Source organism: Pan troglodytes, chromosome 12 (assembly GCF_028858775.2).
Source record: "Pan troglodytes isolate AG18354 chromosome 12, NHGRI_mPanTro3-v2.0_pri, whole genome shotgun sequence".
Classification (NCBI taxonomy): Eukaryota; Metazoa; Chordata; class Mammalia; order Primates; family Hominidae; genus Pan; species Pan troglodytes.
This window is the reverse complement of record NC_072410.2, coordinates 114,059,622-114,075,163: the sequence shown is the minus strand read 5'-3', so window position 1 is coordinate 114,075,163 and position 15,542 is coordinate 114,059,622. Positions and strand designations below refer to the sequence as shown.

Genomic DNA, 15,542 nt, shown 5'->3' with positions numbered 1-15,542 from the left:
GACCCTGTCTCTCAAAACAAAACAAGAATTAGCCAGGCGTGGTGGCATGCACCTGTAGTCCCAGCTACTTGGGAGGCTAAGGCAAGGAGGATCGCTTGAGTCTAGGAAGTTGAGGCCACAGTGAGCTGTGATCACACCACTGCACTCCAGCCTGGGTAACAGAATAACACCCTGTCTCAAAAAAAGTGATCAGGTAACTACTTCGGATTAAGTAGTTGAAGACCTTCCCGAGGAGGAAACCTTGAAGCTGAGGTGAGAATGACAAGAAGGAGCCAAGATCAGCATTCCAGACTAAGAGCATAGCTGCTGCAAAGGCCCCACAGCAGGAACAAGCTCAGTGCATTCAAGAAAGGGAAAGAAGCAAACATGGCTGCAGGCTATGAAAACTGGCAGAAGAGGGGTACAAAGTGGGGAGAGAGGTTGGGCAAAGACAATGTCATGTCATGTCTATAACTAAAAAGATAACATTCATCCTCAGTGCAACAAGAAGTCTTGGATGACTTTAAACAAAGAAGTACACACGAGATTTATTGTTTTAAAGATCACTCCAAGATCAGAGTGGAGAACCCAGTTGCAAAGCCACTGCTTTGACAGTAGCACCACCAGAGACAGTGGCTTCAGCTGGGAAGTGATAGTGGAATGAAGACAGGTGGACAGATAAAGGATTTGCTTTGGAGTAAAGTCAACAAAGCCTGCTGGAGGGCAGATGAGGAAAAGAGAGAAATCAAGGCTAATGCACAGGATTTGGGGCTTCAACAAGAGGCTGAATGGTGGTACCACTTGCTGAGATGGAGAATGAGGGAAAAGCAGGTTTGGGGTGAAAAAAGCAAGGCATCTGTTTTATTGTAAGTTTAAGAGGCCAATTAGACATTCAAGTGGAGCGTTCAGGTAGAGGTGGATCAGTAAGTGTGAGCTCAAAGAAGTTAGGGCACAAGAAAGCACACCTACAGTGACACATCAAGGTCAGTCACAGACTAATAGCACATGTGACATTTTCAATAACAACATTATTTGACAAAAATTAAAAAGGACATTTTTCAGAACGATTGAACAGTTTTTAACTTACTAGTTTCAAAGGCAGAAATAAACTTATCTTAAAACAAGTTTATGTCATGCATGAGAATCTTGAAAGGTAATAAGACACTAAGGTCACCTTTCATCCACTTCACCACTAGGAGACAAATGTGAAATAGATGACCTACCCTGTCAGGTATGTTCACATATGTTCCAGCGTCGAGCAGATCCTGCACAATCTCCGTATGTCCCTCCTTTGATGCAATCATCAAAGCTGTATTTCCATCTTTATCTGTTAAGTTTACATTTGGATTCCTCTTCAAAATTTCTTTTACTGACTGTGTGTAACCTCCTTTCACTGCCACAATAAGTGCAGTCATTGAATTCTAAAAACAACAACAAAAACAAAACAAAACACAAGCCCAAGAAATTAATGTATTCTAGAAAATATATGATTTATGCCATAATCATAAAACTAATGTTTTCAAATAGGTGGCCTATTATTGTCATTTCCAATAGTAAAATGCCAAAATAAATAGCAAGAAACATACCAAAAATGGCTAGGAGGTATCTTTTGTTTTTGAAAATACATTAATGATCTTCAGTCATTAGAGCTATTATGAAGTTCAGTTATTTAAATGATAATCTGAAATTGGACTCATTTACAATAAACTAACTCACTAATGAAGGATAAAATAGTTGGCAGGGTGACTATTTTAACACCTATATAGAATGTGTTTATATATAAACACATTCTAAATTAAATAATCCAAAGTCAGGTGAATCAGACTTCAAGAATTCTTTATAATAAAACCCATAAAAAACACTAAAGTAAACAATGAATTAATAGCCATGAGCTATTTCAAGAAAAGTGTAATATACTGTTTGGCTTTCATAGTAACCTAGAAACTACATTTTCAAAACCTGTCTTATTTTAAGTAATTCTTTTAAAAATTGCACATCTATTTTATAACAATAAATCAGGCCAGGTACGATGGCCCACACCTATAATCCCAAAGCTTAAGGAGGCCAAGGCAGGAGGATCATTTGAGGCCAGGAGTTCAAGACCAGCCTAGGCAACATATGAGACTCTGTCTCTAAATAAACAAACAATAAATCAACTAAGAGAAGAATGTGACTCACTACCAGAAGTAGTATTAAAACTGCTTCTTGAGATGTTCATCTACTTCAAGCTGTCATACAATTTCCCTATAGAAATATTTTGGGTCAGCCCCCAAAATTGAGCTGTCATTCTCCCACATATTAAAATAACACAGCCTTTTCAAATTATTGAGCCATCAATCATCACAGAACAAGCCACTTGTTCACTTGACCAACTGTCCAGAGGAGGCAGGTGGAAGGTATGGCATCTGCAGCTGCCTACGGACTATGCTGCCTCCACCAGCACAAAAACAGGGCCTACGCCTTGAAGGTTTGCAATGAGTCAGCTCCTGCCAGTATGCAAACAGGAGGAACTGGTTGATAGTGTGCCAAAAAGTATGACATAAAGAGTTTACTCTTGTTTCACTACGACCCAAGATCTGGTACTATCTCTTCTCAGAATCCTTTATGATCCACTCATGTAACATACTAATTCTATAAATAGCAGTCTGTATTATTTTAACTGTTTCTTATGCATAAATATTGTTTCCTTTAACCATATTCTTATAGGCTCAAGGGAAAAGTGATATTAGGCTTCTTCACCTCCCCAACACAACTGGCACAGGCTGGGGAATGAGGAATTAAAAATTGCTAATCAGTAAGATGTATCTAACCAGTTTTTAAGCTTTCTGGCTTCTGACAGCTGATTTCTGATTTTTAAAAATCTGTTCATTGAAGAGGGAAAATAAGACACAGCTAAAAATATCCCAAAAATTACAATATTACTTTAAATTTTATAAGAAAAATATTTTAATGCAGCACAATGTTTTCCGCAATATTAAAAACCATTTGATTTGAACAGTTTATTAAACAATTTGTACTACGTATAGGAAAAAACAAACTCCATTTCACATAAATTCTTACAACACTAAATACTTCTATGACCAGATGTGTGGGGTTTTTCCACATCCATCAAGCAATCAATTCTGCAGCAGACACCAGCTGGGTATTCTCCAACTCAATTCTGACACCACCTACCTGGAGGTAGCATCAGACCCCACAGGCAAGTGTTCGGTGCCCAAGACTGCCCCCGCTTCCCATGCCAATGAAAGCTCAGGTTGTCTGACTGGCTGTAAATTGGAGCTCCCACAACCCCCTCCTTGGCTTTGATTGATTTGCTAGAGCAGTTCACACAGTTCAGGGAAGTACTATTTACCAGTTTCCATAAGGGATATTTTAAAGGATAGAAATGAGCAGGCAGATGAAGACACACATAGGATGAGGTCTGAAAGGGTCCTGAGCACAGGAGCTTCTGTCCCCATGGAGCTGCGCTATGCCACCCTCCCAGTACGGGGATGTGTTCTTGGCCATCTTCCTGGAAGCCCCCTGAACTCAGTCCTTTTGGGTTTTTATGTGGGCTTCATTATGAAGGCATGATTTATGAAATCATTGGTCAATGATGATCAATGCAATCTTCAGCTCCTCTCCCCTCCCCAGAGGTGGTGGGTTAGGGCTGTGAGTTCCAACCCTCTGAGCACATGGTTGGTGTCCCTGGCAACCAGCACCTCAACCAGTGGCGTTATCTAGAAACTTTCCAAAAATAACCTCATTAACATAAGCTCAAGTATGGTTAAAAGGGGCTTGTGATAAGTAACGAAAGACTGTATTTCATCTTTATCATTCTGGAACTGATCCAGAGCTGTTTCAAGAACCCAGGACAAAAGGCCAAATATAACCAAAGATACTCTTATTGCTGTAGTCACTTATGAAATTACACAGGTTATAGGAGCAGTCAGCCAGGAACCACGGACAAAAACCAAAATACGCACAGCACATTTTGATTAATGACAGATGGCATATATGACATAAGTTCCATAAGATTATGATACTGGACTTTCATTGTACTTTTTCTGTGTTTAGGTATGTTTAGATAAAGAAATACCATTGTCTCCCAACTGCCTGCAGTATTCAGTCCGGTAACACACTGCACAGGCCTAGAAGCAACAGGCCATACCATAGAGCCTAGGAACGGAGTAGGCTATACCAGCCAGATGTGCATAAGTGCACTCTATGATGTTCCCACAATGGCGAAATTACCGATGACACATTTCTTAGAACGTATCCCTGTCATTAAGCGACACATAACTCTCTATATATCACACTAGGATCACTGAAAGCTATTCTTTATACTTTTAGCCTCCCCAGTTGTGTGTGCATTAGCAACAGATCCTTAAAAGCATCTATTTATAGTATATATGTTTATAATATAACATTCTTAGAGTAACAGAAAATGCTTGTTTTCCTGTTACTATCATTTTAGAACTAGAGGGAAATTTCTCTAGGCATACACTAAAGAAATAAATTCTCTCTCTTAAAATAAAAAACATGTTTCTATTGCCAAGCATTAAAATATAAGATACTTACAGCTCCTTCTTGATCCACATCAGCTCCCATGGCCAATAAATGTTTCACACATTCCAAATGACCCTTTCGTGCAGCCCAAACTAAAGGGGTGGTTCCATACTATTAAAACAAACAATAAATTTAAAATTATTATAAAAAGTATACTCAAAGAAACTAGCTCTTAACATGAATTTTAATAAAAATCTTACTTTTTATCATTCTCATAAAATTGTATACATTTATCGTAATTGTAATCTTAGATAAATCCTATTTCTCCCATTTTATTTCTCCTGAGTAGATTAACCAGTCCATGAAATGTCTTTTAACCAACCTTATTTAACCTTTTCTTGAGACAGAGTCTCACTCTGTCACCCAGGCTGGAATGCAGTAGTGCAATCTTGGCTCACTGCAATCTCTGCCTCCCGGCTCAAGCAATTCTCCTGCCTCAGCCTCCTGAGTAGCTGGAATTACAGGTATGCACCACCACAACTGGCTCATTTTTTCGTATTTTCAGTAGAGACGGGTTTTGCCATGTTGGCCAGGCTGGTCTTGAACTCCTGACCTCAAGTGATCTGCCTACCTCAGCCTCCCCAAGTGCTGGGATTACAGACATGAACCACTGTGCCAGGCTCTTATTTAACTATTATAATGAGTGACAACGTTTCCATCATAAGGTAACATAGCCCCAAATTTTCAACAAGCTTTCATCGCTTCCCATATCTTATGAAACAGAATTTAAAGTCCAGCAGTCTGACTGTAGGCAGGAATAGTAACAACCAAGTGCCAAACAAACGAAAGTGGCCTAACCACTTTACATGGGTCTACGTGTGTGATCCTTATCGTAAGAACAATTCACAGTATCACATTTTCACAGATGAGGACACTGAGGCCCTAAGAGGTTAATTCATAGGCAAAGGTCACAAAGCTATCAAGAGGTGGGACAAGACCCATGAGCCCTTGAAACTGCACTCAAAAGCACCTTTCCCTGAAACATGATTCAGAAGGCATCCAGGAATATAAATCATGCATTAGCCACATTGCCTGCCTCTGGGGAGGCTAGCGATCAGCAGACACATGAATGTCCACAGTGACCTTTCAGTACCAGGAGCCCACAGATAATTTAATTTAATCTACTCTCTGTGACAGCCCTGTCCAGTAGAACTTTCTGTGTTGATGGAAATACTCTATAATTCTGTGCTATGAGATACAGTAGTCACTAGTCAAATAATGACGATTAAGCACTTGAATGCTATGTGGCTACTGTGACTGATGAACTGAGTTCTTTTCTTTTTCATTTCATTTTAATTAATGTAAGTCTAAGTAGTCCTGTGCTAGTGGCTACTGTACTGAGCAGAGTCGCTCTATAAATCATGTCAGGCACCACAGCAACCAACCACACTGTTGAGGGCTGGAGCCCTGGACAGGCTTCCCAGATGGATGAAGACTCCATGACAGCCAGAATCACAAGGTTGCCAATACAGCACATGGGAGCCAGCACCTCACAAAACGAGGAAGAGAATGGAGGGAAAGCAGCTGCCACAGCCACCGCCTCAAAGCAGGCTTAGGAAGAACGAATAAGAAATACAGGATGAGCAGGCACTGTGGCTCACGCCTGTAATCCCAGCACTTTGGGAGGCTAAGCCAGGTGGATCACCTGAGGTCAGGAGTTTAAGACCAGCCTGGCCAACATGGTGAAATCCTATCTCTACTAAAAATACAAAAAAATTAGCCAGGTGTGGTGGTATATGCCTGTAGTCCCAGCTACCGGGGAGGCTGATGCAGGACGATCACTTAAACCTAAGAGGTGGAGGTCGCAATGAGCCGTGTTCATGCCACCACACTCCAGCCTGGGTAACAGAGCAAGACTCTGTCTCAAAAAGAAAAAAAAAAAGAAATACAGGAGGAGATTCCCAACTTCATTCCTGCATCTGTGGTTTTCTCCACTAAAAAGAACTAAATTCTCTTTTCTAGCCTCCTCTTTTGCGGATAATACTTACTCTGGCTAAAATGCCTTTCCTAACTTTACAATATCAATATCTTAGATATCTTCAAACATAATACACATAGAAAATCACCCTTCATAAAGCCTTTTAAAAATATACTTATTGTAACTGAGTTCTCATCCTTTGAATACCTATTGTATTGGATTTCTGCCCTTCTGATGGAACTGAACTATCCACGATTATATGCTATGATTTCTGCTCCTTCCCCTGCCTCAGCACATGAGCCGGCTAGTCCTCACCCACTCCCATTCGGGAGACAGTCCCACTTTCAACATTACAAAGAATTCCTGACATCCAGCAAGACCTTCCCTCACCTTGCATGCTGTCTGCTTCAAAACAGCTCTGCAGCCACAGTCTGAACTACCTCAATAAGTCTCTCATCTCTCAAATTCTGGTCTCTATCCCTTCTCAATCTAATCCCTTTATGTGTATTCCTGACCCTATGGTCCTCTTTCACCCAGGCCCTTACTCAATAATCTCCTGCCACATCATCAGTCTTTTCTTCTTATTCCCTCTTCCTAATAGGTCTCTGAATGAGGTCCTTCCCATGTGGGTCTCTCCTGTTCTAACAAATTTTTCCAACAGGCTACCCTCTGAAGATAATCACTGTTCTTTCTTTTAAGCTTTTCAAGATAATTTATAACCCCTTACCAAACCCCCCTAAAAAACTAGTTTCTGCTATAAACATTACAAAACCACCATTTCAGAGGTCACCCAAATAGTTACCTAAACTCCAGATCTATGTATCTTTTTTTGGTTTGTTTGTTTGTTTTTTCTTTGAGAGGGAGTCTCACTCTGCTGCCCAGACTGGAGTGCAGTGGCACAATCTCAGCTCACTGCAATCTCCACACCTCCTGGGCTCAAGTGATTCTCCTGCTTTAGCCTCCCAAGTAGCTGGGATTACAGGCACCCACCACCATGCCCAGCTAATTTTTGTATTTTTAGTAGAGATGGGGTTTTACCATGTTGGCCAGGGTGGTTTTGAACTCCTGACCTCAGGTGATCCACCTGCCTTGGCCTCCCAAAGTGCTGGGATTACAGGTGTGAGCCACTGCACTCGGCCACCTATGTATCTTTTACTAAGTTCTTTCTTTTCCTCCTGAAAGCTCTGCAGTATCTTGAACTATATTGACTGTCCCTTCCAAATTGAATTTTTGATTCATTCACCACCTTTGATGCTACACTAGCCAAGTTCTCCTAGCTCTGGAGATTAATAATAATTATATAAATAATTATGTATTATAATTAAGAAAATAATAATTATTATTCCTAATAATCAGCCCTTTGCTCACCATATTCCGTTACTACTGATCTCAGCTGCCAAATCCGCATTCACATCATTTCAAGAATCACCTCTAGGCAAGCCCTGGATCACCGGCAACCCAAATCTCTATGTCCGCTGTCTAGTAGGACACCTTCAACTACAGGTTTCTACCACTTCAAGGCCAACACGTCTAAAACAGACTTCCTTTCCCTTCTCTAAAAATCAGTTCCCATAGAAACCTCCCTATTTCTGTCAGAAATAAAAATACTCTCAATCTTCAATCAATCCCACCATGTACTATTAAACGTTAATTTTTTCTAAAACACCCCTTTGCAACCACCTACTACTTAAAACCCCCAGTGATTCTGAGTGTCTACAGGCCAGATGTCCAAGCTCCTCAGCCAAGTATCCAAGACTCACCCAAAGGTAGCTCCACCTGCAGCCCAGCTTCCTCCTCCCACCCATCTCCTCACCACTGAGGGTGCACTCAACACTAGCCCAACAGGCCACCTGAAGCCGTCCCCTGGTACCTTGTGCTCTCATTTTCCCTGTGCCCAGTTCGTCTCTGCTCCTCCTCTCTCACGGATGTAAACTCTACCCTTTCTTCAAGGTCTAGAGGAAGTCGCATTCTTTTATCAAATCTTGACTGACTGCTGTGCCATCAGTGAATTCTCCCACCTCCACACTCCTAAGTCACCTGACCCTGGGCCTTTGCATTTTACATGGCCCACTTATCTCCCTGCTTCTCTAAACAGAGATCATTTTTTCTTTGCTTTTGTATCTTCTGTGCTAAGTGCAGGTACAGGGCACTGCATAGTGGGTACTAAACATTTTCTCAAAATGCTAATGAGTGACAGATTAGGTAGCATTATTACCTGATTCTGGAGGGCCTTGAAAGCCAAGCTATATGGAAACATTTTATTATAGGCAAGAAGGATAAAATAAAGGCTTCTCTATGATAATTAAATTACATCACAGGCTGGGCGTGGTGGCTCACGCTTGTAATCCCAGCACTTTGGGAGGCCAAGGCGGGTGGATCACCTGAGCTCAGGAGTTTGAGACCAGCCTGGCCAACATGGTGAAACCCCATCTCTACTAAAAATACAAAAATTAGACAGTCGTGGTGGCACGCACCTGTAATCCCAGCTACTCAGAAGGCTGACACAGGAGAATCGCTTGAACCCAGGAGGCAGAGGTTGCAGTAAGCCAAGATCATGCCACTGCACTCCAGCCTAGGTGACAGAGCGAGACTCTGTCAAAAAAAAAAAAAAAAAATTCCATCAACAGACAAAACTGTATCCATTTTAGACATACCTCAAACCTCAGTCAATCTGAATTAGCCAACAGTACAAATGCAACATTCTTAAATGCCATATTATAATATAAATATTTACAACAGCCTCCCTACGCTCCTCATTAAGCTTTTTTTTTGTGTAATATTTTTAAAAGAGGTATAACATGCACAAAGTGCGAAAAATATACTAATTTTCACTGTACTACTTGATGATTTTTTACATATGTATACACTGGCATAACTACTGCCCAGATCAAGATATGAATGATTTCCAACAGCCCCAAAAGGTTAAACAATACTGTTGTACTTAAAGAAATTTATGCACAGAATCTATTTCAATGACGAAAAACGAATCTTAAAGTAATAGCTATTTTCCTATATTTAGCTGCAATGCTATAAATGTGAAAAGACTATGACTATCCCCACAATGTGCCAAATTCTAAGACCGCTACTGGAAATAATGGAGGTACAAAATGGGGAAAAAAAAAAAAGAGCAGTCCTTATCTTCATGAAACTTACACTCTAGTGGTAAGAAGGATGTGGAAATCAATCATTACAAGGCAATAGGTTATGTGCCCTAATGGCAATGTGCAGAGTACCCAGGAAGGGGCACCTAGGGTAAGGAGACTTAACAAAGAAGGTAACACCTCAAATAAGCCTTGAAAAATAAACAGGAGTTCATCAGGCAGAGGAGGGAATAACATTCCTAGCAGAGGGAACAGAATAAACACAGAAACAACGTTCACAGAACATTAGACAATCGGTTGTATCTAAAACACAGCATATATGGAAAGAAATGGCAAGAAGTGAGCCTGCAAGACAGGCTGAAGCCAAACTGAGAAGCCTGGGTTTTATCCCGAAACAGTGAAAGCCAACGAAGCTTTCCAAAAGTAAGAAGAAAAAAAGATAATTAGGTAGGTATTTATGCAATGATTGAGGTAAGTGTTAAGGATTTAAAAAAAAAAAAACAGAATAGCACATCATTCTGGGGTGCTTTCTGGAGGTGATGGCAAATGGGCAGAGCCTCAGAGATGAAGTGAAGCTGAGGAGGAAGAGGCGGGCACACTGTGAAGGGCCCTGGACCGTGGGTCATTCGGTGGCTGGCATGCAAGGAACCATGGCAGACAAGCAGTAAGAGAAGGGGAAAAAGGAAGGCAAGGCCCATCTTCACCCATCATACCAGAGATGGTCTTCAGGAATTTAAGCACAAGAGAAACATAACCAAACTTCAATTTCAGAAAGATCTCTCACACAACAATACAGAGAAAGCAGATAGGACTGAATGTAGGAAGGAGAGTTACAATAGAAAACTTCAAACAATGAAGACAGGGACTCTGTTATCCCGGTCAGTTTTCTTGGGAATGATGAATGTGACATAAGAAAACATCAGAAGGATACTTACTACATAATACACCCAGGGAATCCATCTATGAGATATATATCTATATAAAATACATTAATATACAAAAATATAAAATACATTAAGCCTCATGAAATCATATAAAAATGTTTATAACTTAGACACTGAGTGGACATAACATGGACTGGAACCTGAAAAGATGCTGCTGACCTACCTTATCAGAGCAGTTGACTTTAGCACCATTTTGCAGTAAAAGATGAACTATATCTGCATGGCCTCTCCCTGCTGCCCAAATGATTGGGTAAACACTATACTGCTAGGATAGATTGGTTGGTAGGTAGGTAGGTAAGTAGGAAGGAAGGAAAGAAAGAAAGGAAGGAGGGAGGGAGGGAAGGAGAAATAAAATCTTTTAGGTAGATATTTACAACACACATTTGCTAAGTAAAGTAAACATCAAAGGAAGTAACACAAAGTAATGTTTTTTTTAAATCAGATTACAAACCATTCTCCACTTTAAAAATAGACAAAATACTCATAATACATAATTGGCAACTAAGATATAATAAATCTTAAGTAAACATATATTATGAACACATTTATTTTTATAAATTCAACACATTAAAATGTGGTTATCTGGCCAACAGGTAATACTAATAAGAAGAAAGCAAAATAAGAGGAATGTAAATATATATAACAGAATGTATAGAAAAACAGTATGATTATTTTGTAAATGTTTCTTTTCTTTAAGTTCAGATTAAGGATTCACACACAGAAAACAGCAAGATGACTAAAGATCTCAAAATCTCCTTTTGCAATGTTATATAGTTATAATTAACATTTAAGCTCTAAGAGCTGCCTTTTTGCTGACAACAATTGAGAAATACTTAGCTTTAGAAAAAAATTATCATTACTGTTTTGAAATCATATTCTACGTTACGTTTAATAAGATAAAGAATATTTCTACCCACCACGAAGCCAAGTATAATCAACCTTAAGTATTCCCTAAGAAAACTTACCACTTATAATACAAACAAATTTTTTTGTTAATGCTTACCAGACCAGTGACACTTGGATTGGCACCATGAGAAAGAAGCAACTCTACTACGTCAGTACGGCCTTTGTAACATGCCCACATAAGAGCTGTCCATCCTCCCTAAACAAAAAATGTAGGGGTAAGGGAATCAAACTTTAAATCAACTCTGAGTATAAAAAATGTCACTAATGAAATTTCTTTAGTAAATATCTTTATAAATCATTGTTTCATGATGGTAGTATTATATAGTTCTAAATTCCCAGGCTCCCCAAATACGATAGTACATGAAATAAGTCAAATCTCTTGCATCCACAAATGGTTAGTCCAAAGTTTATAATATATTATGAAACCTGAATTAGAGAACATTCATTATGAACTCTTCCAAACTTCTAAGATTTATTTTGGCTGTCCAAAAATATTTCTTCAGGCCAGGTGCGGTAGCTCATGCCTGTAATCCCAGCACTGTGGGAGGCCAAGGCAGGCAGATCATGAGCTCAGGAGTTCAAGACCAGCCTGGCCAATATGGTGAAACCCCATCTCTACTAAAAGAATACAAAAATTAGCCAGGCATGGTGGCGTGTGCCTGTAGTCCCAACTACTCGGGAGGCTGAGGCAGGAGAACCACTTGAACCGAGGCAGAGGTTGCAGTAAGCCAAGATCGCGCCACTGCACTCCAGCACAGGCGACAGTGCGAGACTCCATCTCAAATTAAAAAAATTAAAAAAATAAAAATTTCTTCAGAAAACTTTCTATGTTCCTAGATATTCACTTCTTTCTATGAATTTAAACTTTATTCAGAGAGAGATTCTAACAATCATATTCAACTCCTGCATTTGAACACATCCTTTAAACCCCAGATCATTTTAGTACCTCTTGCTAAAAGAGAGAGGATGCTAAGCCATCTCATCTGTGATCAGAATTTCCAGAGGTAGGCAAAGTCATCAGGTATGAATCAACACCACACTTGATGATGTTCTACTTGCTAAGCTACAGGAGAAATTTTCTCCTTAACTACGATACGATTCAATAAAAAAGACCAATGTAATCAAATCTTACTAAGGAATTTTTTTTTTAAGTATGGAGCATCTTAAAAGGGCACAGAGCCAGCCTGAAAGAGCTTCTAATGGATAAAGTTGGAACAACTTGAGCAGTAATATTAGTACTGGGCTATAACCCAAGGAATAAATATTCATAAGTCCATACTGAAATAGAAAGATATAGATAGATATATAGATGAATGGATGAATGGATGGATGGATGGACAGACAGATGATAGACAGATAGAGTAGGCTGTGGGGAAGGGAAGTAGGCACTCTTCCTTACAGAAGAATTCTAACTAATTAATGTACAACATATGAGGGAAACAGAAAATCATCATTACACCACCACAGTTATGGTAGTAACTGCTGCAAGTAAGATTCACTGATAAATGCTAAATCAAATAGGTGAAAGTTTTAGTCAGAATAAAGATATTTTGTTTAGTGTCAAAGTATCTTCCCCCAAATATTTAGTAATTACAAAGTGAAAAATAGTGCTCTTACAGTGGCAGACACCACCCTAATCAAGAGATGAAGGCTGACATCACCAGTGATACAAACTGAAATCACGTTCCCCCTAGGGGGTACACCAAGAAAAGCACATAGCCTCTGGGACATCCTTCCCTCTAAAGCACATCTGCAACTGAACATGAGAAACATCCCCAAATCCAAACTGAGGAACATTCTAAAATTACTGATGAGTACTCCTCTAAAGTGTCAAGGCCATGAAAGACACAATTTAGGTCAAATTACAGAGCTGGGCATTTGATCAAGTCAAGTCTTACATCTATATTTTAACTTGTAAAATACTTGCCCAGAACTTTTTAACATCATGTCCTCACTTCAATTTGAATAATGTCCCAGCCAGGCATGGTGGCTCATGCCTGTAATGTCAGCACTTTGGGAGGCTGAGGCAGGCAGATCACTTGAGCTCAGGAGTTCAAGACCAGCTTGGGCAACATGGCGAAACCCTGCCTCTACAAAAAATACAAAAATTAGCCAGCCATGGTGGTGTGCGTCTGTAGTCCCAGCTACAAGGGGGGCTGAAATGGGAGGATCGCTTGAGCCCAGGGGATGGAGGTTGTATTGAGCTGAGATCATGCCATTGCACTCCAGCCTGGGTGACAGAGACCCTGTCTCAAAAAAAAAAAAAAAGAAAAAGAAAAAAAAAGGGAGGCCTAGGCAGGAGGATCACTTGAGGTCAGGAGTTTAAGACCAGCCTGGCCAACATGGTGAAACCGCATCTCTACTAAAAATACAAAAAGTTAGCCAGGCGTGGTGGCATGCACCTGTAATCCCAGCTCCTCGGGAGGCTGAGGCAGAAGAATTGCTTGAACCTGGGAGGCAGAGGTTGCAGTGAGCCAAGATTGTGCCACTGTGCTCCAGACTGGGAACAGAGCGAGACTCCGTCTCAGGGGAAAAAAAAATAAAGAATAATATCCCTCTGGCCCCCTACATAAGAACCTATGAGATAAAATTTTAATCTCAAGAAAATGAAGCTAAATTGGCAAAAGATTGAGACCAATTAACTATAGTATAGCTTTATATTTCATGAACTCTTTCTTCATTTTGGTGCCAGTAGAGGTCCTCACAGGAAGAGTCCTCACTAGACTTCTGATATGAAATCCTGGAATTCTTCCTGAGCCCCACAGGATCTCAGTGGTCACTCTCCTCTCCTTAAGCAAGTCCCAGGGACTCTGTCTTCCCTCAGCTTGGGAAGTTGAGTAGTTACTTGGCTAGTTACTACCACCCACCCACCCAATCCTTTGAGGTTAAGGTCCCACAAAACTAGCTACTGAGAGAGACATGGTCCTCAGTTTCCCCAACTTTCAGTGTTTTAAAGCCAAAATAAAGAACCTTTAATAAAGATCCTTTAAATGTTAAAGGTTTTCTGGTCATCACTTTGAAGAAACAGGAAGAGCCAAAAAAGTTTAAGAAATCAGTTTTTACAAATCTTAATACATTTTTACACATTCATAACGTATATTTTATTGTTCCTAATTCCCTTGCTGATTTATGTAAAACAATGATAGAGGAGAAAGCCTTTGGAGCAGGGAGACCTGGTTCAAAACCCAGCCTAAGTGCTTACTAGCTGTGTGACTTAGGATAAAGATTCACTTCTTTCAGTCTCAATTTCCTCAACTATACATTGAGAATAAAATCAACCCTTAGTCCATAGGATTGTTCTGAGAAGTCAGTTAAATGACACAGCAGCTATAAAGCACCTAAAGAGGCCAGGCACGGAATAACTGGTATGGTACCTATTGGTATGGTACCTATTCCACCCCTGGCCTCTCTAGGTGCTTTACAGCCGCTGTGTCATTAACCCATCTGATAATCTGGTAAGGTACCTTTAATAAAATATTGAGAACTCGGTAACTCCCTGCATTTCCCTTCTACCTTTCGTACCAACAAGGCAAGAACCACATTTCACTCTTGGCTGTCATATCCGTCTTTGCCTCAGTTACTGACATCATTATCTTCTCTCCCTAAACTTTCACTGCAACGTACTTAAATTCTTTTTGGAAATATATAAGATACCAGTGGTTCCCTGTATCTTCCTATAAAAATAAAGATACCACCCATCGCACTTAGTTTTGAGAACAAATATAAGATTATACAGGTTGAACTACTGTGAAATTATAATGTGCTATTAAGGGCAAAATGGTGAAATGCTGTGGCTTCTTAAAAACTCAGACCGTCTGTACTTCAAAACCCATCATCAGCTAAGTAATAAATATTTTATATATCACAGCAGATGGTTTTCTTCCTTTCTTCTACTGTTAAAATCAACTTTTAAAAGGGCTGAACATTTTACCGAATTAGCCAGAAATGACCTCTCTCTTCACCTTATGCTTTAACCAGATGCCAAACTCAAGTAAGAGCTAAGTAATAATTAAGGATCACATCTTGTTAAACTTCTGTCATGCACAGATAGCATGTCTGAAAATAATCACATTTTTAAAAATAAATCTAAAAATATTATTCTGAAAAGTATAACTTCAAACACCTGATAATAGTTTTAAAACCATA

General features: G+C 39.8%; 1 protein-coding gene across 32 annotated transcripts in view; it reads right to left on the bottom strand.

Moving 5' to 3' along the window:
* Positions 1 to 15,542, bottom strand: part of KIDINS220 (kinase D interacting substrate 220) — a 116,048-nt gene that overhangs the window by 80,126 nt on the left and 20,380 nt on the right. For 21 of the 32 annotated variants that reach the window (XR_010149639.1, XR_010149640.1, XR_010149642.1 and 18 more), the window contains exons 5-8: positions 11,494 to 11,592; positions 10,654 to 10,755; positions 4,540 to 4,638; positions 1,203 to 1,400 (exon numbers count right to left, since the gene is read on the bottom strand). Coding sequence is in view for 27 of the 32 variants with exons in the window: in XM_054678223.2 (XP_054534198.1) it covers positions 1,203 to 1,400; positions 4,540 to 4,638; positions 10,654 to 10,755; positions 11,494 to 11,592 (498 nt within the window). In the remaining 5 variants the exon portion in view is untranslated. Of the gene's footprint in view, positions 1 to 1,202; positions 1,401 to 4,539; positions 4,639 to 8,919; positions 9,038 to 10,653; positions 10,756 to 11,493; positions 11,593 to 15,542 lie in introns of those variants that run through there. The other 11 variants (XM_024354192.3, XM_024354195.3, XM_024354194.3 and 8 more) reach the window with 2 other exon arrangements.